The sequence below is a fragment of the Hemibagrus wyckioides genome, linkage group LG10 (genome assembly GCF_019097595.1).
Source record: "Hemibagrus wyckioides isolate EC202008001 linkage group LG10, SWU_Hwy_1.0, whole genome shotgun sequence".
Classification (NCBI taxonomy): Eukaryota; Metazoa; Chordata; class Actinopteri; order Siluriformes; family Bagridae; genus Hemibagrus; species Hemibagrus wyckioides.
The window spans coordinates 1,476,578-1,501,129 of NC_080719.1; the positions used below are offsets into that span (position 1 = coordinate 1,476,578).

Genomic DNA, 24,552 nt, shown 5'->3' on the forward strand with positions numbered 1-24,552 from the left:
TGCCACCAAGTACTAAGTCATGTTTTCAAAGGGATCAAATACTTATTTCACTCAATAAAATGCAAATCAATGTAGAACTTTTCTGAAATGTGTTTTTCTGGATTTTTTTGTTGTTATTCTGTCTCTCACTGTTCAGATAAACCTACCATTAAAATTACAGACTGATCATTTCTTTGTCAGTGGGCAAACGTACAAAATCAGCAGGGGATCAAATCATTTTTTCCCCCTCACTGTAGTAGTGAGTAAAACTGATTTCCTGCTTTTGTTTTGGGCAAAGGACCTACACAGTCTACCAACAACTTTTAAAAAAGGTTCTCCCATCACAGGAATAGGGTGTAAGGGGGCAGGAGGAATCACCTGGTTTGGTTTTCCTCCCTTTTGACACGTCTTGCATGAAGCACAATATTTAACTATGTATTAACTACGTGTAACTGTGGCCAGAAAAAATGTTTCAACATTTGATTATATATGTTTTGGTGATCCCCAAGTGTCCAGACCAGAGATGATCATGGGCTACACTCAGAACCAAGTGTCGATACCTTAAAGGAACCACAGGCTTCTGAAAAACAGCATCCTTAATCTCATTTAGTCCACTTATGAATCAACAAACCGTCATCTAGAAAGAAAGCCACTTGTTTCTTGTCCACTTCATTCATGTCAGGTACAGCAGTAAAGAAGGACCGTAAACTCTCGTCACAGTGTTGTGCAGAAATTAATTCATTTCTAGTAAGACGTTTACTAGACAAAGGCAGGCCTGTAAGCAGCTGCGTTTTAACATCTGGTTTAACCAATTTCACAGGGGTTTCTTGTGTTAAAAATAAGTCAGAAAGATCCAAAACATCACTAGAATATTTTGCCTTGGACTGTGTTACAACACATGAAATAAAAACCTCTGGAAGCTTCTCTGCCAGATCATTCCTCACAGACTTTAGATACTTCCACTACTGGAACAACTTTCCCACCAGCTAGGTCATTACCTAGAATTAATTCTACCCCAGTAACTGGTAAAACTGGCTGAACTCCAACCTTAACAGCACCAGTCACAACACCAGACTTCAGAGATACATAATTTAAGGGAACGTGGACATACCTCATCTCTAAGCCCTGGCAAAGAGCATAAGATTCTCTAAATGTTTGTTCTGATAGAGGAAGTAAACCGCCACAAATAAAAGACTGATCTGCTCCAGTGTCACATAAAATTACAATCTCCTGTTCCTTACCATCCGAAATAAACACTACAACGAGAAAGCAAGCACTCATCTTGTCAGGAACTACGGGGACAGTTCCCTGCCAGACCACCAGAGGGTGTGCTCGCAGGTGATTCATCATAGCCTGCTTTTTTTGTATTCCCCACGTGTTTTGTGCCACACCCCTCCTATTGTTCTGCTTTCCCGCCATCTCACCTGTTCCCCATTTACCCTAATGTTCTCTCCTAAATATCAGCCCTTTTGTACCTGTCTTTGTCAGTCATTGAAGAGTCCTTCTAGTAAATGTGGAGCAATTTAAACATGCACCTAAAGCATAAGTTTAGCACTCCTGTCAGAAAAATGTGATTCACCAAAAGAAAGACGACATGCATTCACAACAATGGGCACGTTTCACAGATCACTCTGAACAAGATGATACTGATTTTACATTTTTTTCTGTGAATTGTTTTAAATGCAGCTTTTGACATGTCTGGGGTCATGAGGGTCTTTCCCTCAGTGTTGATTACAGGACTTCCCTTTTCAATCTGCCAACTCAGAAGAAGGAAGATAAAAGTTTTCCTATTGCCAGTGGGGGAAATGTCTTACAAATGTACTTGAGATGACTGAAGTAGTTAAAATATCCTACTTATTACTACATCTGTGTGGAAACAGCAGGAGGCTATGAAGGTCATCACTCAGCTGGAGAAGGAGAAGTTTGACCTGATACACCAGGTGAAGGCACTGCAAGACGGGGATCTGAAGTCCGAGTTCCATAGAATGATGGAGAATCTGACAAACTATGAAAAGTTACTGAAGGGAAATATTCTTCTCATGAAGCTACGACTGATGTTGTGAAGCTGAAGATATTCTCATGAGTAATGAGTCAGTATTTAAAATATCTGAATGTGTGTGTAAAAGGAAATAAAGACAATAAGCACTAATTGTTGTTGTTTTCAGGTCTCCCTGTCTGAAACTGAGGAGAAACACCAGAAGGTTGTGGAGACCATCACTAAGCTGGAGGAGGAGAAGTCTGACCTGACAGACCAGGTGAAGACACTGCGAGACACAGTGGAGAACATGGGGAACCAGCTCTGTGAAAATCACTTGAAATGTGATGAGCTAGAGAATGCAAGTGAGAAGAAACTTTCATTAAACAGCTCCTTTATGAGGACTTCTCATGTTCAGTGTGCGCGCGCATACTTGTTTTTTTAGAGACATTTTGTCCTTTTCCCCAGTACATTTCTGGGCAGGGGTCTTCAACCTTTTTACCTCTGTACCCCTCTATGTACCCTGGCTGTAACATCTTGTCAGGCTATGCTCCCGTCTGATTGCCAGAGGGAGCCCTCTTCTGAGTTCTAGCACCACCAAGGAAGGAACTCTCCTGGGTTTTTACAAAACTTTAATATCTTTAATATCTTTAACACACTCAGTTAATCTAGATCTTTAGATATTTCATCTGGTTTTGATGAGATATGATTGGGTATCATCGGCATAACAAATGGAAACTAATCCCATGCCTTCTAATGATGTTACCCAATGGAAGCATGTAAACAGAACAGCAGAGGTCCTAAAACTGATCCTTGTGGGACCCCGTATTTCACTGGGACTACACTGGACAGTTTTCCATTTAAATCTACAAAATGCCTGTCCCTGCATACCTGTGTGATTTTGTAAGCAATCTATGAGAATGTTATGATCTATAGTGTGGAATGCAGCACTAAGATCAAGCAGGACTAACATGGAGGATGCAGCCTTGGTCCGAAGCTAAAAACAAGTCATTTGTGATTTTAACTAGTGCAGTTTGTGCTATAATGGGGCCTGAAACCTGACTGAAATTCTTCAAGGATATTGTTTTCCTGTAAGAAGGAACATAATTGAGCTAACACCTTTCCTAATATTTTTTTATATAAATGGAAGGCTTGAAACCAGTCTGTAATTTGATAATTCATTAGGGTCTAGTTTAGGTTTCTTAAGAAGAGGCTTAATAACTGCTAACTTGCCCGAGGTGGAGGATCTTGGATCCATATCTCTCGAGTCATTACAGAATACTTCACCGCTCATGGATCCAGCAGATAACAGCAGCCTCCAGGCCATCGCGACTCGCCAACGAATACGCATATGAAGAGAATTCTAGTATGTGTGGAAGCAGTGAAACTTGGTTTGTTAAACAATTCACTGGTCTGATTTTGCTGATTTGACTGAACTGTTTTGTTTCTCTTGCACAGCTGGTAGGTTTTTCGTGGCACCTGCTCCATCTCCTCTACAGAATCCGGTTGTGTTACATTCACTGTGGTGTTCCCATCATCTGCACCCTCCTCAGCAGACAGGCTTAGGTTGAAATTGCCAAAACACACAAATATCTGCTTCGGAGTATTTCCTCTGCTGGGTCATCAGCTGTGCAAAGCAATAGGGAAAATGAATACAATCTGATAGCTGCTATGACACAATAGGTCTGCTATTAATTTAGTAAACTAACCTTATTAACCTGTAGGCTTTATGTCCAAGTTGCTGCTTGGCCTGTTAGACTAAAGAAATCAGAAAATTACCCAAGACTAAAATACATGCAACTTTCACCGTTTCACTGAATTAAAAAAAAAAAAAAAAAAAAAAAAAAGACATAAGTGGCAAGAGAAGAATGCAGCATATTGAAAGTGGGTGCAATTAACAAATTGGCTTCTCAGGCCTCCTTGAAATATTGGTCCAGCTTCAGAAGGACGCCTCCAGTGGAATTATGGAAAAAAGTAGATGCCTCTGAGCCTCCATGAACATATTCTCGAAGTTGGTTGTAACGCTCAAACCAGGCATACTCATTTGCTTTGAGGGGTATAGCTGCTTGCCCAAAGTACCTTTGAGTCTTGTGCTGTTCTGCCTATTAAATCGAGCCATGATTTTACTTTCTGAACTGATTGAACAGTGTGTATTTTTTTTTAGCATGTCCATACTTACACGAATGATGCGGGCAGCATCCTTAGCTTTTTCTTCTGTCTCAACCTCTTCGGTAGCCATATTAATGACGACACCCTTTCACTGGCCAGTTATTACAATGATGTATCCAGACAGAATTCCAAAAAACTATTTCAGCATAGCTCGGTTTTCTGGTTGCTTCTCAAGGTCATCTGTAAAAGCCAAAGTACACCAACACTAAGCTGTGGTGATGGTCTTTAAGTAAGGAACACAAGATGATAACAGTGAACACAAGAGCCATAAAGACCCACTGTATTCCATGCTAAATGGACAACAACTAAGTATTCGAACCCAGGCATAGAACCTATACATAAAAACCCAGTGTCTACATATAAATTTCTGTAATGTAAAAATCTGAAGACTGTAACCCAGAGCTGGGCATAATGAATTTGCAAGGGTGATATGTTTAAGCCCTGTATTCACCCGAACATCTATAGAAACTGGAAGACATCCTGGTTGTCGGACCTACACGTAACAAACCCAGTTTGCATCTGTAAGTTCCTGTAATATAAAAAGCTGCATCCTTTATCTTTACCCACTTGGGTATATATAATCACTTTTATAAAATATTTGTTCCAATTACATATCAAATAATTACAATGAGCAGAGATGCATACCAAGTGCTGTAGAAATATTCTCAGGTTCCACTTCAATGAACAAATTGCGTCTTCTGGCATCAACTCTGTCTGAAATTATAAATACAATTTATTATAAACATGTGTTTCTCCATTTATTTATTTATTTTTTTTAAAATATATTTTTATTGAAAGAAAAGCGGAATTGAACAGTTACAAAAAGAGTTAATGTTTTTCTTGAGTTTACAATTTTTAAATCCCTTTACACAAACCACCTCAAGAAGAATAGGAGCGAGTTTGTCAGTAAATTTCTTATAAAAATCTATTGGATAGCCATCAGGGCCAGGAGTTTTTTTGCACTGCATTAGTGTGATGGAGTTTAAAATGTCTTATATTTGTATTGCCTGATCCAAACAGGTTTTCTGAGCTGAATTAAGAGTGGGTATATCTATACTTTCTAAAAATTCCAGCATTTCAGAAGTATACAAATTTGAGAAATAGTTCTTAAAAATGTTAATTTGAATTGGGTTAACTATTAATTTGTTATCGCTATTATAAATTTGGGGTACAAGTTGTGAGGCGGCTTGGGATTTTAACTGGTGGGGTAAAAGTCGTCCTGCTTTTTCTCCATGTTCATATATATAAAATCTAGATATAATAAATGTAATAAATACCATTCAGTTTTATTTGTTGATAACAGGTTATATTGAACTTAAAGGTTTAACCTTTCCTTATATAGTTCAGGTGAAGGAGAAGTGAAATATAGGTAATCTAACCTTCTTATAGAGTCAATTAAATTATCCAGCTTTTATTTGTTTTTTATTGAAAGTTGAGGTATATGAAATTATTTCACCCCTAATAACTACTGAGTGTCTCCCACAATGTGGATGCAGAAATAGTTTCTGATCTGTTGTACAGAAGGAAATTATCTATAGCTGATGATACAAATGTACAAAATGCAGGATCCGATAACAAGGCCATATTTAGTCTCCACAAAGGCTGTTCATTATACCTCAGATTACAGATAAGATCTAATTGCAAAGGAGCATGATCTGATTCCAGTTAAATATTCAATTTGTCCCACAGAAGGAAGTAAAGATTTATCTATAAAGAAATAATAGCAACCATACCTTGAATAGGTATGATGAATGTGAAAAATAGGAATATACTCTGCTATGTGGACATAGAAAACGCCAAGGATCAGCAGCCCCCACTTGGTCTATGAATGTAGACAAGGCTTGTGCCGTTTTAAGATGGGATAAAGGTTTGGGGTTAGGGATGGGTCCATAACACATTTCATGTCACCACCAAAAATCATAAGATAGGAATTTAAGTCTGGCAATGAAGAAACAAGCTTGTTAATAAAACTCACATCATCCAAGTTAGGAGCATATACATTAACTAGAAGAACAGGGACATGGAATAACATCCCAGAGACTATAACGCATCTTCCCTGGGGATCTGCAATAGAAGCAGAGGCAGTAAATTGAATGCTTTTATGTATCAATATGGCAGTGCCCCTTGCCTTTGAAAATTTGTCCCACCCATGATTTCTTTATTCTGAGATAATCAGCAATGTGTAGGTGGGCTTCCTGTAAATATATTTCAGATTTTAATTTTTTTAAATGAGTAAAAATTCTGCCCCTTTTGGTTGGGCCTTTTAGGCCTTTGACATTCCAACTAATAAATCAAACTTTCGATCCCCCAGGATTTTTTGAGAAATCGGCCATATCTGACATGGGCTAATATAAAATTAAGCAGGCAAACAAAACAAAAATGCCAACAGCAACATACATGTTTCCTCACTATTAAATTCTTGAAAAAAAACATAACATAAAACAAAAATTTCCCAACACTTTTTTGATAAATGTAACACAACCAAAGTTCCCAACCTTTCCCAAATTTTCCCTATGCTTGCATCCCCAGCAAGCTTACTTGGCTCCCGATTTTCCAGACTTTTCCTCTCTCCCATATTGAGATACCCCAAACCACAATATTTACACAGAACAATTTAGCATCTTAAAAACTTTATATTAAATATGCTTTAAGGCAATGAACATAAAAAAAAGGAACATCTTTTCTTGATGTCTTGGATAGCATTGCAATAAAAAAAGGTAAATAGTCACCTTGTGGCCTCGAGACAGTTGTTTGTGACATAACTTATCTGTTAAGTTGTTACAGCCAGAGCCGGACTTTAGTCCCGTACAAGGATGCGTTGTTTGTAAAAAGCCTCGGCAGCTTCGTCTCCGAATCTCACATGGAAACGTGCAGGGTACAGAAGCTGAAACTTTATGCCTTTCTGATAAAGGTTTTGTTTGACTTTGAAACTGGCATGATTTTTTCGCTAGAGCCGCCCTCGTGTCCGGCTATAACCTCAGGGAAACTCCGTTGAATTTTACATCATGTCACCTAGCCCAGTGAGCTGCTTTTTCCTTTTCTGAAAAACGGTGGATGCAGACGATGAATGGTCTCGGAGATTGCCCTGCTCCAGGTTTGGGGCGAAGCGCGCAATGCGCTCGTTTGAGAACAGGTGGTGTTTCAAATACGTTCTCCATGGTATCTTTAAGTAGCCCAGATATAAACTCGGTGGAGTCTTTTCCGTCCTCAGAGCCTTCCGGAATATTGATAATATGCAGGTTAGCCCTTCTGGATCTGTTCTTAAGGTCATCAATTAGGTCAAGAAGGGATGAATTCTGTGCCTTCAAGGATTTATTCCTCGCTTCCGCGGCAGCTAGCTTTTCGAAGTTTTCGCCCACCAGTACTTCAGTAGATGCAAGGTGGTTTTGAAACGAGCTGAAAGTCTCACGGAGCTTATCAAGGGAGGCTTGTAGCGGCTTGATGGAATCTTGAATTAAACTTGCCATGTCTTCTTTTAAACTGGCACGCGGTTTTGCCAGTTTGGAGACTAGCTGACTCAGACAAGTTATCCGTGTTGTCTTTTTTAGGTGTATCCTTGTTGCTAGTGTTATCATCATTAGCAGCCATGGCTGCTAGCTTTCCCACAAGGAAAGCACCTGAATGTGTTGCTGGCGCAGTACTTTGCTTTTGTTTGGGGTTGCTCATTACGCGTTCTGAACAAAGTATAATACTTATCTTTTGTGTTGCAACACAATTCGACAAGAAAAAAAAAGAGAAAAGAAGGACGCTTAAATGTGTTTAGAGGAAGTGTGGTTGGAAGTTCTCGTCTCTGCTGCTCTCTCTTACTTCGCCCGGAAGTGTGACCTTCGTGTTTCTCCATTTATGTGGTGTTAAGCAATGGAGGTATCTCAAACTTACGAGACTTTGATTGGTGCACTCTGAGCTGGTGCCCAACTCCATCCCGCCCAATAACTCGGAGACGAACCCTCGATTCAACCAAGAGATCGTTGATCCTTTTAGCTCCGAGTCTGACAGATGGTGGTGACGTTCAAAATGTATTTCATGAAAGCCACAAGATACATCAAATATCTCTGGGTTGTTGGTTTAAACTCTTTCTTGGAGGTGTGCAACAAGACTGTAAAGTCAAAAATACAAATTAGGCCATGTCTCCTACTCTATTTGACACGGACAATCTTTACAGTTACTTGCAGACGCTACAATTTAGTACTTACACACGGACTCTGCTATGGTTTGTAAGGAAAAGATGATCAACAACATTTGGAATTGCTGAGTCTGCCATAAATTCCAGAAAAATAGATACGAGTGGCTCGCTGCTTGGCATTTTCTTGGGCTTTCCTGCATGGGTTCACGCCTTCTACATGGCCTCTAAACTCAACTAGCCTTACTGAAAAGACACAAATATAAATCAAAGTAAATATAATTTTAATAGCCTAAAATCCTAAATCATTTTGTCTGAGAGAGTTCTACAATCTGCCGAATAATACAATGTCACCTATCCTTCAAATTTGGTAGTAATTTTTTTTAAAGGAGTGTTATATATACACACACCATAGTGAGGGGCTTTACCTGGTAAAAAAGGTTTCCTTCGTCCATATTTAACTGTCTGAAATAAAAAGTATGTAAAGCAGATCTGTTTATCAAAAGAAAATTTTCACATTGTATGTATCAGAAATCACACAATTGTATGATTTGTTGAAGAATGCAGTTGCTTGAGCTCATCATTCCTTTCAGTTTCACACTGGAGCAGCTGCTTCACCACCTTAAGTCCAGCAAACATAACCCGGCAGTTCCTGCAGCCAGGGGAAGTGTCCCTCAGCAAAGGACGCTTTCTTTTTAGTATTGCCAGTTTTCACTCTGACAGAGTGAGAATGCTTATCTGAGGTGGCATGCTCATTGTGAGCCATGTTGGCAGAGTGAGAAGGAGAAGGCCTATTTAGGATGGCATGCTCACTGTGAGCCTCACTAGAAGAGTTTGAAGGAGCAGACATATCTGGGGTGGCATGCTAAGAGCTCTCTTTCTTTTTCTATTTACGTTCTTTTTTCATCACACACAATTTATTCTCCAATGAGTTCTCAGTCCTTCTGTAAAGCCTTCTCCTGTGTCATTAATCCTCTTCTGTTCTTTACTTTCAGTCCAATAAAGTTTAAAGTCACTCATCTTTTCCAAAGCCTCCTCCTGTACCTCTGCTTCTCCTCTTTGTCCTTCTTTACCTTCACTCCCCTCCTTCTCCAAAGCCTCATCCTAAATCTCTGCTTCTCTTCCTTGTCCTGCTTCACCCATGGATCCTTTATTTTGAGAAGATAATGATTGGTTACACACGACAAATTTCTAAAAGTATTTACAATTGACATTTTGTTATATATTTACCTGAGATGACCATCAGTGCAGAGGGGGAACCAACCTGATGTCTTTGGTTGTTACCTTAAACCATATAATAAAGAAATAAATTCTTAAAGTAAAACTTTATTTATAAAAACTTCATTACTTTTTTTTTTTAATGCCATGTTAGCTTCAATGGCTATATTATGGCAAACGTTTGAATGAAGTTAAAACACAGGGTGATATTCAATAGATAGGGTTACATTGATATGCAAGATAGCAAGAGTTTATACAAGTTTTTTGAGGTTTAAGCTTGTTAAGTTCAAAATCTTGTATGACTTCATTACTGTACTTTGCCATAACTTCACTTAAGGTACATAATCATACAGTATGACGAACTTTCAGCTTGTTCAGTGTGTGAGCTGCAGGATATTTAGTAATTCTTCCTCCATTGTATATTAGCTTTAGAGGTGCACATCCAGACACTAGAGAGGGTTAGTGATGGTGAGAGCAGTGTAGTGTCTGTAGGGGGAAGTCTGGATGCCTTAGGTGGAGTTAGTAATCCCCCAACCCCAGCATTAGAGCCCTCACAGCAGGGCGAATGGGTGACGACTCTGTGGCATAGTCGCATAGCCAAGGCTAACGCTAAGGCTTGCCCACGGGAGCACCACTCCTCTCCGCTTCACATGTCTAACAGGTTTGTTCTCCTCAGTGAAGAACCCACTGAGAAACCTGAAAGAGCTCTGGTTATAGGAGATTCCATTTTAAGGCATGTGAAATTAGCTAGGCCTTTAGGGGCTCCAGCAGCACAGGTTAGGTGTATTCCGGGAGCCAGGGCGTTGCAGGTAATCTTAGGGTCCTAGACAAGCACAGGTTCTCCAAGATAGTCTTCTACGTAGGAGCTAATGATATACGCCTTCGTCAGTCTGAGGTTACTAAGAGTAATGTAGGGGTGTGTAAATTAGCGAAGGCGATGTCCGATGCTGTAGTATGCTCTGGCCCCATCCCAATGCGGCGTGCCGATGTAGCTTACAGCAGGTTATGGTCACTGAACTGCTGCATGTCCAGGTGGTGCTCCGAAAACAATGTGGGCTTCATAGATAATTGGAGCTCTTTTGAGGGCAAGGCTGGCCTGTTAGGACGGGACGGTGTCCATCCCACTCGGGAGGGTGCTGCTCTCATTTCTTGCAGCATCGCACATAGTCTTAGAGCAGATCTAGTTAATTGGTGACGATCCAGGGCCAGGGAGCAGACAAGCAGGTTAATCCCACCGTCTGCTAGCTGCAAAGAGTCGTCACCCAGGGTTTATAACATTGAGACTGTGTCTGTTCCCCGAACCAAACAAAAATGTTTTAACAGTCAGAAAATTTGTTTTAGTAACCTGATTAACATAAAACTAGATGATAGTGAATGCACAGCCAGCACCTTTGATCTGAAGTTAGTACTGTTAAATATAAGATCTGTCAACTAAAGCACTTATTATTAATGAACTGATTACTGATCAGGAGTTCAGTGTTCTTTGTTCAACAGAAACATGGATTAAACGAGTACATGCATTAAATGAAGCTTGTCCGCCTGGTTTTAGGTTGCAGGTTATTTGGTAGTACCTCAAGTAGCAAAGGCTACAGCAGGGGGCGGAGCTTTTTCTTTCAAAGCCCCACGGTTATGGAACAGCCTTCCAATTAGTGTTGTGGATTCAGACACAGTCTCAGTGTTTAAGTCTAGGCTGAAGACATTTGTTTAGTCAAGCTTTTAATATATAGTTTTCTTAGGTAAAAGGAGCAGATCTGGAAGGTTCATGGGCAGAGTGTTTGGTGTACTGGGATGTTTGGATGCCGTCTCCTTACCACCATCACATGGTCACTCAGGTTACTGACTGAAGTGGTTGGACACTTTGTCCATGTCTGTCACCTTCTGGCTCTCCCTTTTAGTTATGATGTCATAGCTAGTCTTGCCAGAGTCCCTGCCTGCACTTTATACATAATCTACATTGTCTTTAAACATCACATAATCAGAATCATACTTAATATCTTTCTCTCTCTCTGTCTTTCTCTGTTGAGCTATACACCCCACTCCTGAGCTCCCAGTTTTCTGAGTGTCCAGTGTGACCACTGCCTCTACCCCCTGGTCAGAGTCTCGTCGCTTGGTGGTGCCCAGTGATGCTGTGGATGGATCTGTGTGGACAGCCAGTGACCCAGGAGACAGCCATGGACAGAGCCACTTGGGGACTTTCACACCATCACAGATCTGCCATTTCATCTGTCAGCTTGTGACAGCAAGGAGTTCGTGTCTATAATGACCTCAGAAACTACACTGACCTAATAGTTCCTCATGGGCCATTGATTGCTGTTGTAGAAAGGACATTAATCAGTTGATTATTTACTGTCCAGTGTCACCCAAATGAGGATGGGTTCCCTTCTGAGCCTGGTTCCTCATATCATCTCAGGGACTTTTTTCTTGCCACCGCTGCCACAGGCTTCTCATTATAGATAAAATAAAATAAGGATAAAATAATTTTATTTAACAATTTATTTTTATTTCTAGTTTTTTTCCCCCCCTCTCCTTTCTCTGTTTCTCTTCTTCTGTAAAGCTGCTTTGAGACAAATGTCTATTGTAAAAGGTGCTATACAAACAAATTGAATTGAAAATTGAATTACCAGATATTGGTAAGGTGACTTGAAAGAGACTTGACTGATGGAATTTTTGATGAATGAATTTTCAGGATACTTGCTGTTCCTGGGCTTATGTTGGCCTGCTGCATCTGAAAAAAAAATACAATTAAGAGCTGAAAATATATCTTGGTTCTTGTTGCTAATATAGTTGTAACTTGAGTAAACAAGGCGTACACTTACACCAGGAGGAACTTTAACTGAAATCCTTTGATTCTGTGGGGAAAGATGAAAATTGTTTTAGCATTCTAAAGAACACACTGATAAAAGTTATCTGGATTTTGTGACATGCACACAAACACCTTTTCTCACTTACATACAATGGCAAAGATCCAAATTCTAAACATAAGCCCCTTTACTGTAAAAAACTGACCCAATTTCTAAAACATAAGCGCCTTTCCTATAAAGGAACAATATACATTCGAGTTTCAGTTTGACTTGTTTTTATACATACCTTGTCGATCATATTTACCCCTTTGAGAGCGACACGATTCACTTGAACAATGACTGTTTTCAGTTGGAGACATGGAGATGGGCTCAGCAAAGTTTTCTTATCCTGGCAAAATATACCACACAGTTTGGTGTTGATATCTAGGGTTAAATCAAACTGACAAATATGGACAGTACCTCCCAATTCACAGGCTTTCTTTAACCAACATTTTAAAAATGACTCCAACTGATGAAAGCTCTCACCTCTCTCTGCAGGACAGGGCTGGCAACCATTTTGTTCTCAGCCTCCTTCATAATCATTTGTGTCTCTTGATTCTCCTCCCCTTCTGAAGCTGATCAGCTTCATTTGAGGTCACCATACATACAACTAAAAAAGTTGAAATGCATTTTGCTCATTTTGGATGAAAAGATTTTCAATTCAATTTTTTGTATAGTGCTTTTAAAAGTGGACGCTGTCTCAAAGCAGCTTTACAGAAATATGAAAATTCAGAATAGTAAAGTTTTAAATTTTAAAACAGATTCATTGATTTTGTGTTAAAGCACTGAATCTGATTGCTCACCTGTCTTTGTGGAATAGGGCCAAGAGCTCTCTTTTTCTTAACCACTTTTGTGACCCTCTGTCTCACTGGATCCTCCTCCATTTCTGAATCGTCCTCTGAAGAGTCCTGTGTGGGTTCCAGTCATCTGCCAAGTCATCTTTAGAGGAGCTCACCATATGTTTAGATAAATTTATCTAATTTTGGATCAAAAGATTCTAGTATGTGTGGAAGCACTGAAACTTGGTTCTCTTAATGAAAGATTTCACATTAAACACTTGACCCCTAATCATCTGTCTCATGCTCATTGGAAGAGATCATTTGTTTTTAAACAAATTAAAGGAGGACTAAAAGTGTAAAAGCACTGAAAAATCGTTAAAACAATTCACTGGTCTTTGCTGATTTGACTGAACTGTTTTGTTTCTCTTGCACAGCGGGTAGGTTTTTCGTGGCACCTGCTCCATCTCCTCTACAGAATCCGGTTGTGTTACATTCACTGTGGTGTTCCCATCATCTGCACCCTCCTCAGCAGACAGGCTTAGGTTGAAATTGCCAAAACACACAAATATCTGCTTCGGAGTATTTCCTCTGCTGGGTCATCAGCTGTGCAAAGCAATAGGGAAAATGAATACAATCTGATAGCTGCTATGACACAATAGGTCTGCTGGTAGTAGAAAGGAAGCAGGACGTGATGATGGAGTCTTCTTATAGGCCATAAGGGGTCAGCTGACTAGGAAGGGCATGGCACCAAGTAGACTGGAACCAATTAGGCTTCTTCCTGGACAGAAGACACAAACATCTCCCAAAACAAAAGAAAACACAGAAGTAATACAAACGGGATGTAGCACTATATTCTAGTTTTATATTTTTATTTAAATTCTATTTCTAAAAATTTATATTCTAGTTTTACGTTTTTATTTAAATTCTATTTCTAAAATTTTATATTCTAGTTTAACATTTATTTAAATTATTTTTCTAATATTTTAGATTCGTTTTACATTTTTATTTAAATACTATTTATTATATTCTATATTCTAGTTTTATTTTTTATTTAAATTTCTTAACCAACCTAATCGGCCTGCCTGGGTGGAAATGTCAGAAGCCTCTCTGTCTCTGCACTTCTTGGACCTGCACTCCCCATCCTTTCAATTAAATCAATCAATAATTCAGTTATTAGACATACTCTGAGAGAGTGGCTCAGTTCAGAAAGCACAGCGGTCCTTTCGCTTTTCTCTGACCAGTCCTATTGTCTCTAAACATCTCTTTCAACCTTCTTTACATGATCCAGTATTTCATGAATGGCACAGTAAGGGCATCAAGCTTTGCAAAGATCTTTTTATTGATTATAAGTTTGCATCGTTTGAACAGCTGTCTGAAAGCTTTAATTTATCCAAATCTCACTTTTTCAGATAATCAGCTAATAAGACATTAGCTTTGATACCAAACTTCCCGAAGGCTCCTGATGCAAATATTATAGATAATCTCCTCTGTCTGTCTCCACTGTGTAAAGGCCTAATATCCACTATTTATGGCATATTAATGGGTTTGAGTTACACCACTTTGAGTAAAATTAAAACTGCTTGGGAAAAAGACCTAAATCTGACACTGTCAGATGACCCGTGGAACTCGATCCTCAAGCTCGTCATCTCAACCTCATGTCCCCACCACTCTTTATTACAGTTTAAGGTTGTACATAGGGCTCATTTGTCCGAAGTTAAACTTTCTCACTTCTACCCAGATGTGGATCCCTGCTGTAATAAATGTAAAAGTGGAGAGGAGTCTCTCTTTCATATGTACTGGACATGCCCTAAAAGTTCTGGAGGGATGTCTTTCAAACCCTGTCTGAATTGCGATCTTGATCCAGACCCGCTGGGTGTTCTTTTTGGCTCTACTGGAGAGGATAATGGGCGTCTAACCCCAGCTAAACGTCGATTATTGTCCTTTGCATCCCTCCTGGCCAGGTGTTTTCTTTTACTTAAGTGGAAGGATGCCACCTCACCCAGCCACGCCCAGTGGCTTAGAGATATTATGTCTTGTTTGCCCCCTGGGGTGGGGGGTATAGGGGTGTGTGTAAGGGGTTTATAAATCCAGATAATCCAAGTAAAACACACACTACACGTTTACCTTGTATGTTCTGTCTCTGTTTAAAAATCAATAAAAATATTCTTGAATCAAAAAGATTCCAGTTGTTTTGTGTGGATGAAATTTTATGAAGCAATTCCAATCTTTTGACCTCTTGTTCCAATTTTTTATCCAGGTATTAAAAGAGATAATGTGACCTCTTAAAGTGACCTTAGCTGCATCCCATTTGGTGGGATATATATAAATATAATGACTGACCCTGACCAAGACAGCAGGACAAACAGATGAACACTTTTTTTTTTATCTTATCTAGATTAGCAGGTCAGTTAGGTCACATCACTTTAGCCCTCCTGAGTAAATCCTCCATGAAACATCTTCCATATCAGAATGAAGTATGCACCTTGTCTCAGTTCAGTGTTAGAAGTGTTTCTCAGAAACAGTGTAAAAAGATCTTACTGGGAAAATTTCACCTACAATCTCACCAGCGCAGCCATCGAAACAGAAAGCCTGGAATTATTGCCACATTCCTGGTCACTGGGGAACGGAATATAGAAAGAAACAACATGACCTTAGAAAAGGTGTAACCAAGTATTCACCTCACACACACACACACACACACACACACACACACACACACAGGATGAGATACAGAATTTTCAGAGTAACACTCATCAGTGGCAATTTCAACATCAATAGTGCTGCCCACAGAGTGAAGGAACCCCTTCTGCTGTTCCTTGTACTTCTGATCCAAATTCATTACCAATTATAAATCTATGTGTTGAAGGTGTCCATTTACCCTTTTTTTGGTTGACACAGGTGCTACATGCACCTTATTTGTAAAACTGTACAATGGGCCAGTAACAAACTCTTGTATCAACTCTGTGGGAATAGATGGGGTTCCTGTCACCTGTCCTAAAACTTTCTCACTCAAAACTACTAGTCCTGATGATCCTGAAATTCTCTTTTAATCAAAGATCCGTTGTCATTCCATCTTCACTATTCAATCTGTTGGGTCATGACATTTTGGCTAAGTTGAAGGAGGACATCTTGTTCTCAGTACTCCGACTAATCTCTGTTTTTCTTCTGTTATGTGTACATCTGACACGACCGAGACCCCACATGACCTGAAAATACCTGACAAACTCTGAGGTCCCATCCAAATTGTGGGCCACATACTCCAATGAAGTAGCTCATGTACAGACAGACAGACAGACAGACACATAGATATTCAGTCTGTCATTGTTTTACTGCTCGAGCACGGTGTTATTAAACCTGTTCACCATACAATAAACCTATCAGCCCAGTAAGGAAACCTAATGGTAAGGGTTGGCGTTTTACGCAAGATTTGTGTCGCATTATTGATCTAGTGATACCTATTAGCCCAATTGTGTCTGATGTTTCATCTATATTATCTGCCATACCACATGATTATGATCTTCATTTTACTATCGTTAATCTCTGTAGTGCCTTTTTCAGTATCCCTGTCAGTGGGCAGATGCAGCCAATCTTTGCCTTTACATTCAAACAATGTCAATACACCTGGACATGCCTACCTCAAGGGTTCATCAATTCACCGACTGTGTTCTCATCCGTGGTACATTCTTCATTGTCATCACTCATCCTGCCAGAAGGCTGTTCACTAGTTTTTCCGGGCTCCACCAAGCTGTCTTAAAATGTTCTCAATTTTTTTTTATCTTAATCCAGTCCTATATTATAACATTTTTCCTTCTTATGAGGGGTGAACACATAGCTGGTAGTATCTTATAACATACTCACGTAAAACACTGTTTATATCGCTAGTTTTATTTGTTTTCCAAAACACCCTCTTCTAGCCGGTTAGCCCATTAGCATCGCTAGCCCGTTAGCCTGGCTACCACAAGTTAATTCACGTTTCTCACCGATTATCTCTGTTGTACCACTGCTCTTAAACACTATGTCAGTTGTGTGTCTGTTTTTGAGTGCAGGTGAGGATACATTCGAGCTGCACTCGGTGGATTTGGAGCTGGAGGCCATGGAGAAGCAGATCCATGACCTACAGGTGAAGCAGGCCCAGCTGTGACAGTGGAAAGCCGCACTGGAATCGTCCCGGACTGATGTTCACCTGTCCCAGGTAAATTCGCAGCGGGAAACAAACACTCCCACAACCTCAACTCTGCGTGTTTCTCTCCCCAGGTCCATCGCACCAAGATTCCGTTCACTCCGGCACCAGGGAACCACGGAGCCTGAATGCAGCAGCAGCGTAAGACACAAGCCAGGCCCCAGGCGAGGACCTCTCCCCCTCCACCGCCACCCATTTTTGAGATATTGACCCAGAACCGCTTCGCTCCTCTTCGCGAGACGGAATGCAACATGGTGATCATTGGAGACTCCATCGTCAGACACGTCCATGCTACTACGGCTAAAGGTAAGGTGTGCGCTCGCTGTTTTCCTGTTATCAATGTAGCTGTTCAGGTTCCCATGATCCTGAATAAGAACATCGGAGCTTTGGTCCTCTATGCTGGCACAAACGACACCAGGCTGAGGCAGATGGAGATCCTGAAGAAGGTTTTTTAGGAGCCTGGTTGAGAAGGTACGCAGTACATCACCCACAATGAGGATCATTGTGTCAGGACCACTTCCTATGTTCCAGTGAGGAATCCAGAGGTTCAGTAGAGTATTTGCTTTTAATGAATGGTTACAGTCATGGTGTCAAGATCAGAAATTACCCTTTGTTGATAACTAGAATGAAAGGCTCTACCGTTCTGATGGCCTGCACCCTAGCAGAGTTGGAGCAGCAGTCCTCTCAGACAACATCTCCAGGACACTACGCACCATCTGACTGGTCTTACCTCAGATCACAATTATGATAGCTACTGTTCAACTCACCAGATACAAGTTCACACATAACTCGTCCTATAGAAACTGTGTCTGTTCCCTGAATAGTGAGATCATAGGATAAATTCATTAAACATTCTCGAAATAATCTAATCACAATTATACCGGAAAAAGGCCAAATAAGTAAACAAAAACAATTTCTAAAGTTTGGGCTTCTCAACATTAGATCCCTTGCACCTAAAGAACTTATTGTTAATGAAATGATCACAGATTATAGTCTGGATGCGCTCTGCCTTACTGAAACCTGGCTTAGACCAAATGAATACATTGTTCTGAATGAGTCTACTCCATCAGGATATTTCTATAAGCATGAGCCCCGTCAGACTGGTGGTGGAGGTGGTGTTGCCACTATCTGTAACAATTGTTACTCAGAAAACAGGACCCAGGTTTAACTCATTCCAAGTGCTTGTCCTTAATGTAGCACTCACAGACATACATAATAAATCCCTGCTAGCTCTTGCTCTGGCCACCGTGTACAGACCCCCAGGGCCCTACGGTGATTTTCTTAAAGAGTTTGCACATTTACTCTCAGATCTATTGGTTAATTTTGACAAAGTGTTAATTGTAGGAGACTTTAATAGAATAGATGATGCAATAGATGATGCATTCGAATAGATGATGCAAATGATGCTTTAGGACTCGCATTTATGGATTTACTAAACTCCTTTTGGGGTTAAACATCACTAGACCAATTCATCATTTTAATCATACGCTAGATTTAATTATATCACATGGAACAGATGTTACTGATATAGATATCCAACCTCAAAGCGATGATATCACAGACCATCACCTCTTAGTGCACACACTACCTGTAGAACATATTAGCCATGTCTCTCCATGTTATTGATTTGGTAGAAATATTATTATGACGACTAAAGACAGATTCACAAGTAATCTGCTGGATCTGCCTCAGTTTCTTATTAGACCCCTAAATGCAGATGATCTAGATGAAGTGACTAACAGCATGGACACTACCTTCACCAGCACACTAGACACTGTTGCCCCCATCCGATTAGAAGGTCAGAGATAAAACACCTGCACCACGGTATAATAGACATACTCACGCCCTCAAGAGAGCAACCCGTAACCTTGAGCCAAAGTGGAGAACAACTAAATTATACAAGGAAGCAAATACTGTTCATAACTCCAAAACAAACTACATTATTAAAATGATCCAAATGTAAAAAAAAAAGGCTGAAGTTAAATTTGAGATTAATCAGAAAAATGACATTACTTTCCTTAGATTGTCCTTCACTAGCAGTAGTGATACACCAAAAATAAAAAGTGTCTGCCAAAACCAAAAATTCGAATTGTGGACACACTTTTGCATGTTTTTTTTAAAAAATAAATAATATAATTATGTTAATTAATCAAAGTAATAAAATTTCAGTATGGCACATATCACATGTAATGCATAATGAATGCATACACACCTCTGTAAGAACTGTCCACTGTAGCAGCTAATTCAACTGGATAGTCAATGTTATGCACATAGTAGGAGCAGAACTTCATCTGAAACGCACTGTTGAAGCTAGTGACTCCATCATTAATTAGGACCTGGTCCACAGCTAGCATGAACACCTTGGCAGAGAGTGGGCTGTTTCCTGTGAACAATGAATGAAGTAAATACAGTAAATATCTTGCTTCAGGTGTATGGATCCAGTGTGATTAAAGTAAGCCAGGAGCAGTGTTACACACACTTTTTAGTTGGCTTCATTTTTTAAATAGTGCTAATACTGAAACTGAAAACAAGACACAAATAAAAATCTGTTACATGACTACTTCAGCACCAGGCATATACACCTTGCAGTGTATAGTACACTCCTCCTGGGCCATTTGAAAAAGAAAAAAAATTACATAAATAAAGGCACAACTTCCCATAAACCACAATGCAGGGTGTCCAGCAGCTGCAACAGCACAATTTCCATCACCTCCTTCCAGAGTTTGGCTCAGAATGGTTCCTTCTCTGCTGGATGGCACAGTTTTAACAAACTGAAAGTACCACAGGATTCTTCAAAACTTAGTTGCAGTGGACTCGTTAAAACAGCATCAATCTGAATGCCTGTTAGTTCTCTGAAATGGATCCTCATTCCAGCTTTCTGGAAGAGGAAAGGCCATTCCTTTAAGATCACTTCCAACTCCTTTAGTCCTGACAAGCTTTCCTCTGTGATGGAAATGTCTCTAACATCAATTTTACCATTTTCTTTAGATCTTTATCTTTGCTGTTGAACATCTTTATTAGCTCTTCTTGTTTTTGCTTTTGCAATTGTGTGGTTTCACCAGCTGGAAGCACGGGCTCAGAATGAACAGCTCCAGCTAGATAAAAAGGGTCTCTTCCCTTTTCAATCTGCCAACTCAGAGGAAGGAAGATAAACGTTTTCCTATTGCCAGTGGGGGAAATGTCTTACAAATGTACTTGAGATGACTGAAGTAGTTAAAATATCCTACTTATTACTACATCTGTGTGGAAACAGCAGGAGGCTATGAAGGTCATCACTCAGCTGGAGAAGGAGAAGTTTGACCTGATACACCAGGTGAAGGCACTGCAAGACGGGGATCTGAAGTCCGAGTTCCATAGAATGATGGAGAATCTGACAAACTATGAAAAGTTACTGAAGGTAAATATTCTTCTCATGAAGCTACGACTGATTTTCTGAAGCTGAAGATATTCTCATGAGTAATGGGTCAGTATTTAAAATATCTGAATGTGTGTGTAAAAGGAAATAAAGACAATAAGCACTAATTGTTGTTCTTTTCAGGTCTCCCTGTCTGAAACTGAGGAGAAACACCAGAAGGCTGTGGAGACCATCACTAAGCTGGAGGAGGAGAAGTCTGACCTGACAGACCAGGTGAAGACACTGCGAGACACAGTGGAGAACATGGGGAACCAGCTCTGTGAGACTCTCTTGCAGTGTGAGAAAGAGCAGGAGGCTCACAGGCTTCTGAAGTCAGAGCACCAGGAGATGATGGAGACTCTGACAAACAGTGAAAAGTTAAAGAAGGTAAATGATCTCATGAAGCTACAACTGCTGTTGTGAACTGTGTTTGTGTGGGGATGAGGTAGCTTAGTGGGTAAGGCATTGGACTTCCGAAATGGAAGGTTATTGAATGCCATAAGTCTGTGTGTGAATGTGTGTGTGTGTATATAGGACAAATAAAAGTAATAAAAGACAAATATAAAGTCAATATTTGTTGTTTTTTCAGGTCTCCCTGGCTGAAGCTAACGAAAAACACCAGAAAGCTGTGGAGACCATCACCCAGCTCCACTAAGAGACATAGTGGAGGACATGGGGAACCAGCTTCATGAGACTCATTTGCAGTGTGATGATCTAAAGAATGTAAGAGAAGAAACTCTTTCATTAAGCAGCTCCTTTTAATTGAAGTGGACTGTATGAGGACTTTTCATGTTCATGCTGAGGCTCTTTTAAGTGTGTGTTTTAGGAGTGGAAGCGAGAGCAGGAGGCTCACAGGCTTCTGAAGTCCCAGTACCAGGAGTGGATAGTGAAGGTGAATGATCTTCTCATGAAGATATGACTGCTGTTGTGAACTGTGTGTTGAGTTGGTGTGAGATTTTAGGTTTTAATGTATTCTCAAGAGTAATGAGTTTTTAAATATATCTGAATGTGTGTAGAAATAAAATAAAGCCTTAATCGTTCTTTCAGGCCTCCCTGAAACACAAGAAGGCTGTGGAGACCATCAGTCAGTTGGAGGAGGAGAAGTGTGACCTGACAGACCAGGTGAACACACTCCAAGACGCAGTGGAGGTCATGGGGAACCAGCTTTTTGATACTTTCAGGCAGTGTGATGATCTAAAGAATGTAAGAGAAGAAACTCTTTCATTAAACAGCTCCTTTTAATTGAAGTGGACTGTACGAGGACTTTTCATGATACACTGCATAATGAATAGAAGTCGCCCACTGCATATGTGAAGATTAAGCACTGAAGTTTGACCTCCTTTTCAACCATGTGTGTGTTTTAGGATTATGAGGAAGAGCAGGACACTCACAGCCACCTGAAGTCCGAGTACAATGAGATGACTGACCAACAGTGGAAGGTTACCACAGGTAAATATTCTTGTGATGAAACTTATACCTAACTTAAACCTACACATACCCTGATGGCCTCAGCCAGACTGAAAAAGACTCTTTGATATTGAAGGCAATATTCATTTTGAAATCAGAGACCTGACATTGTATTAGACTTCATGTGAATAAATAATAGTATTTTTATGGCATTCATATGCATTTGCAATGGGAAATATTAATAGTACTATACTCTGAAACACCAGCTGCACTAACTAATAAGAAATGTCTACAGCACACTCGTCCTGCATCGTCCTGCAGCAGGACGGATTCATTCACCGCTTTTACTTTGGCAGCATCGTAGCTTTATTCCTAACGCTGTCCGATCCCCAGCAGCTTCCAAGTTGAATGGATCTGTCATGTTTTCTTTATCACAATGCAGGGAATCAGTGCAGGAAACATTACATGAGAAATTCAAGAACATATTTAAGACTCAGAGTCCTGCGTAAGCAAGAAAAACCGAAAGTCTTTATGTTCATGCTGTATAATGACCTGTATCATTAAATTCTATTTAAAGTTACTAGTTTAAGGTAAATGTTTTTCTCACTAAGCCACGTCTGCTGTAGTAAATGCTGCCTCAGTTATGGCCAGCAGGAATATGGATATTTTGAAGCTTCATGCATTAAATCTCTTATTTTTTTCAGCTTTTTTCCAGCAACCCACCATAAAAAAGAAGAAAAGACTTCTTGTTCCGGTCAACATTTGGGACAGCCCATCGTCATCAGATTTAGAATCAGATTAATGTGTATATGAGGAGTAAAAATAAAAAATCAACAAAATAAACAAAACAAAAAAAGCTGGTCGTAATGTTGAAATTTCAAAATGACTCAGAGGTGTGTGACCAATTATCATTGGAGCCCTATCGTTTGGGGGGGGGGCATTCAAGTACTTTGTACTGCACTGATATATGTCCATCCTGACTAGGGCGGTCACATGGAACATGAAGGGCATGAGCAATGTAGTTAAAAGTAGAAATTTTAACATTCTTAAAGAAGGAAAAGGAAACTCTTACAGGAGACACATTTATCAGATATACGGAACATTTACAGCTCAAAAGAGACTGGACTGGTCAGGTATATTTTAGTTCTTTTTCATTTCAGATTCATAAAAACTGTTAATCTTAGAACAGACTGAACAGGTTCCTGAAGGTGGATTTATTCTCATTACCGGTCACATTTTGGGGAAACCCTTAACTGTCTTGAATGTGTATGCCCTAAATGAGGACAGTCCTGACTTTATATCAAAGATGGTCCTGTTGTTTAATCATCAGTGTAATGGTCTGGGGATTATGGCTGGGGATTTCAACTGTGTCATGGACGATCGGTTGGACAGCTCTTAAAAATGTGTGTCATGCTTCAGGTTTGGTGGAGGAAACTACATCCAGGTGTTAAAGACTATACCTTCTACTCTTCTCCCCATAATTCTTATTCCAGATTAGATTATTTATTCTTGCCTTCCAGGTACATTAACTGTGTAAGATCCTGTGAAATTGGTCCTATTGCTCTTTCTGACCATAGCCCTGTGCACTTAGGTTTAACTGAATTTTCAACCCTAAAATCGTCTTACTGGAAATGTAATAGTTCTCTCCTTAACGACAACTTTTTCTGCCAGTTCCTTAAAGAAAAAATATCCCAAATACATGCAGGATAATGAACATTGTCCAGTAAATAGCTCCACCAAATGGGATGCAGCTAAGGTCACTTTAAGAGGTCACATTATCTCTTTTACTACCTGGATAAAAAATTGGAACAAGAGGTCAAAAGATTGGAATTGCTTCATAAAATTTCATCCACACAAAACAACTGGAATCTTTTTGATTTAAGAATATTTCTATTGATTTTTAAACAGAAACAGAACATACAAGGTAAACGTGTAGTGTGTGTTTTACTTGGATTATCTGGATTTATAAACCCCTTACACACACCCCTATACCCCCCACCCCAGCTGGGGTTAGACGCCCATTATCCTCTCCAGTAAAGCCAAAAAGAACAAGATCACAATTCAGACAGGGTTTGAAAGTGTGTGTGTGTGTGTGTGTGTGATCACCAGTTTACCCCACAATGGCACGAGGCTGCAGTATGTGTCTTCCAGCTGTGAGGTCACATGACTCCGGTTCGGACGATAGCGTTCAGTCCTGATGGTCTCGCTCTAGTGTTGTTGGAGGTCTCCTGAACATCTGGTCTCTCCGAGTCAGTAAAACACTCTCTCACACACACACACACGCATGCAGAGAGACACACTCACACTCATGATATCATGGGATCTGTAGTACTATAAGGTGTGTGTGTGTGTGTGTGTGTGTGTGTAGGATGGTTCTGTGGTACAGACGGTGGTTGCCGGTTCGGGAGCGATTCAGAACACCGTGTGGATCCCGGATGTTGGAGTGGCCGTTTGTTCCAACCGCTCAAAGGTTACACACTAAACCTTGTTA

At 40.0% G+C, this 24,552-nt stretch overlaps 1 protein-coding gene and 1 long non-coding RNA gene across 4 annotated transcripts; one reads left to right on the forward strand and one right to left on the reverse strand.

The window, feature by feature from the left end:
• Positions 1–167: 167 nt before the first annotated feature.
• On the reverse strand, positions 168–16,574 carry LOC131360823 (uncharacterized). 3 transcript variants are annotated; one of them, XR_009205919.1, is made up of 12 exons: positions 13,105–16,574; positions 12,788–12,911; positions 12,549–12,650; positions 12,278–12,310; positions 12,083–12,186; positions 9,474–9,527; positions 8,672–9,391; positions 5,857–8,489; positions 4,769–4,837; positions 4,134–4,303; positions 3,664–3,712; positions 168–3,581 (listed from the first exon to the last, which is right to left on the reverse strand). It is a non-coding gene; the product is annotated as an uncharacterized LOC131360823 (long non-coding RNA). The 3 variants fall into 3 exon arrangements; XR_009205920.1 differs by having other exon boundaries at positions 5,857–8,219; positions 8,317–9,391; XR_009205917.1 differs by having other exon boundaries at positions 5,857–9,391.
• A 937-nt stretch (positions 16,575–17,511) lies between these two features.
• LOC131360642 (uncharacterized) lies at positions 17,512–22,511 on the forward strand. Its single transcript, XM_058401279.1, has 5 exons — positions 17,512–17,706; positions 20,514–20,657; positions 20,799–21,041; positions 21,244–21,377; positions 22,019–22,511. The coding sequence occupies exons 1-4, from the start codon at positions 17,512–17,514 to the stop codon at positions 21,307–21,309; spliced, it is 648 nt and encodes a 215-aa protein (XP_058257262.1). The 3' UTR covers positions 21,310–21,377; positions 22,019–22,511.
• The last annotated feature ends 2,041 nt before the right edge of the window (positions 22,512–24,552 follow it).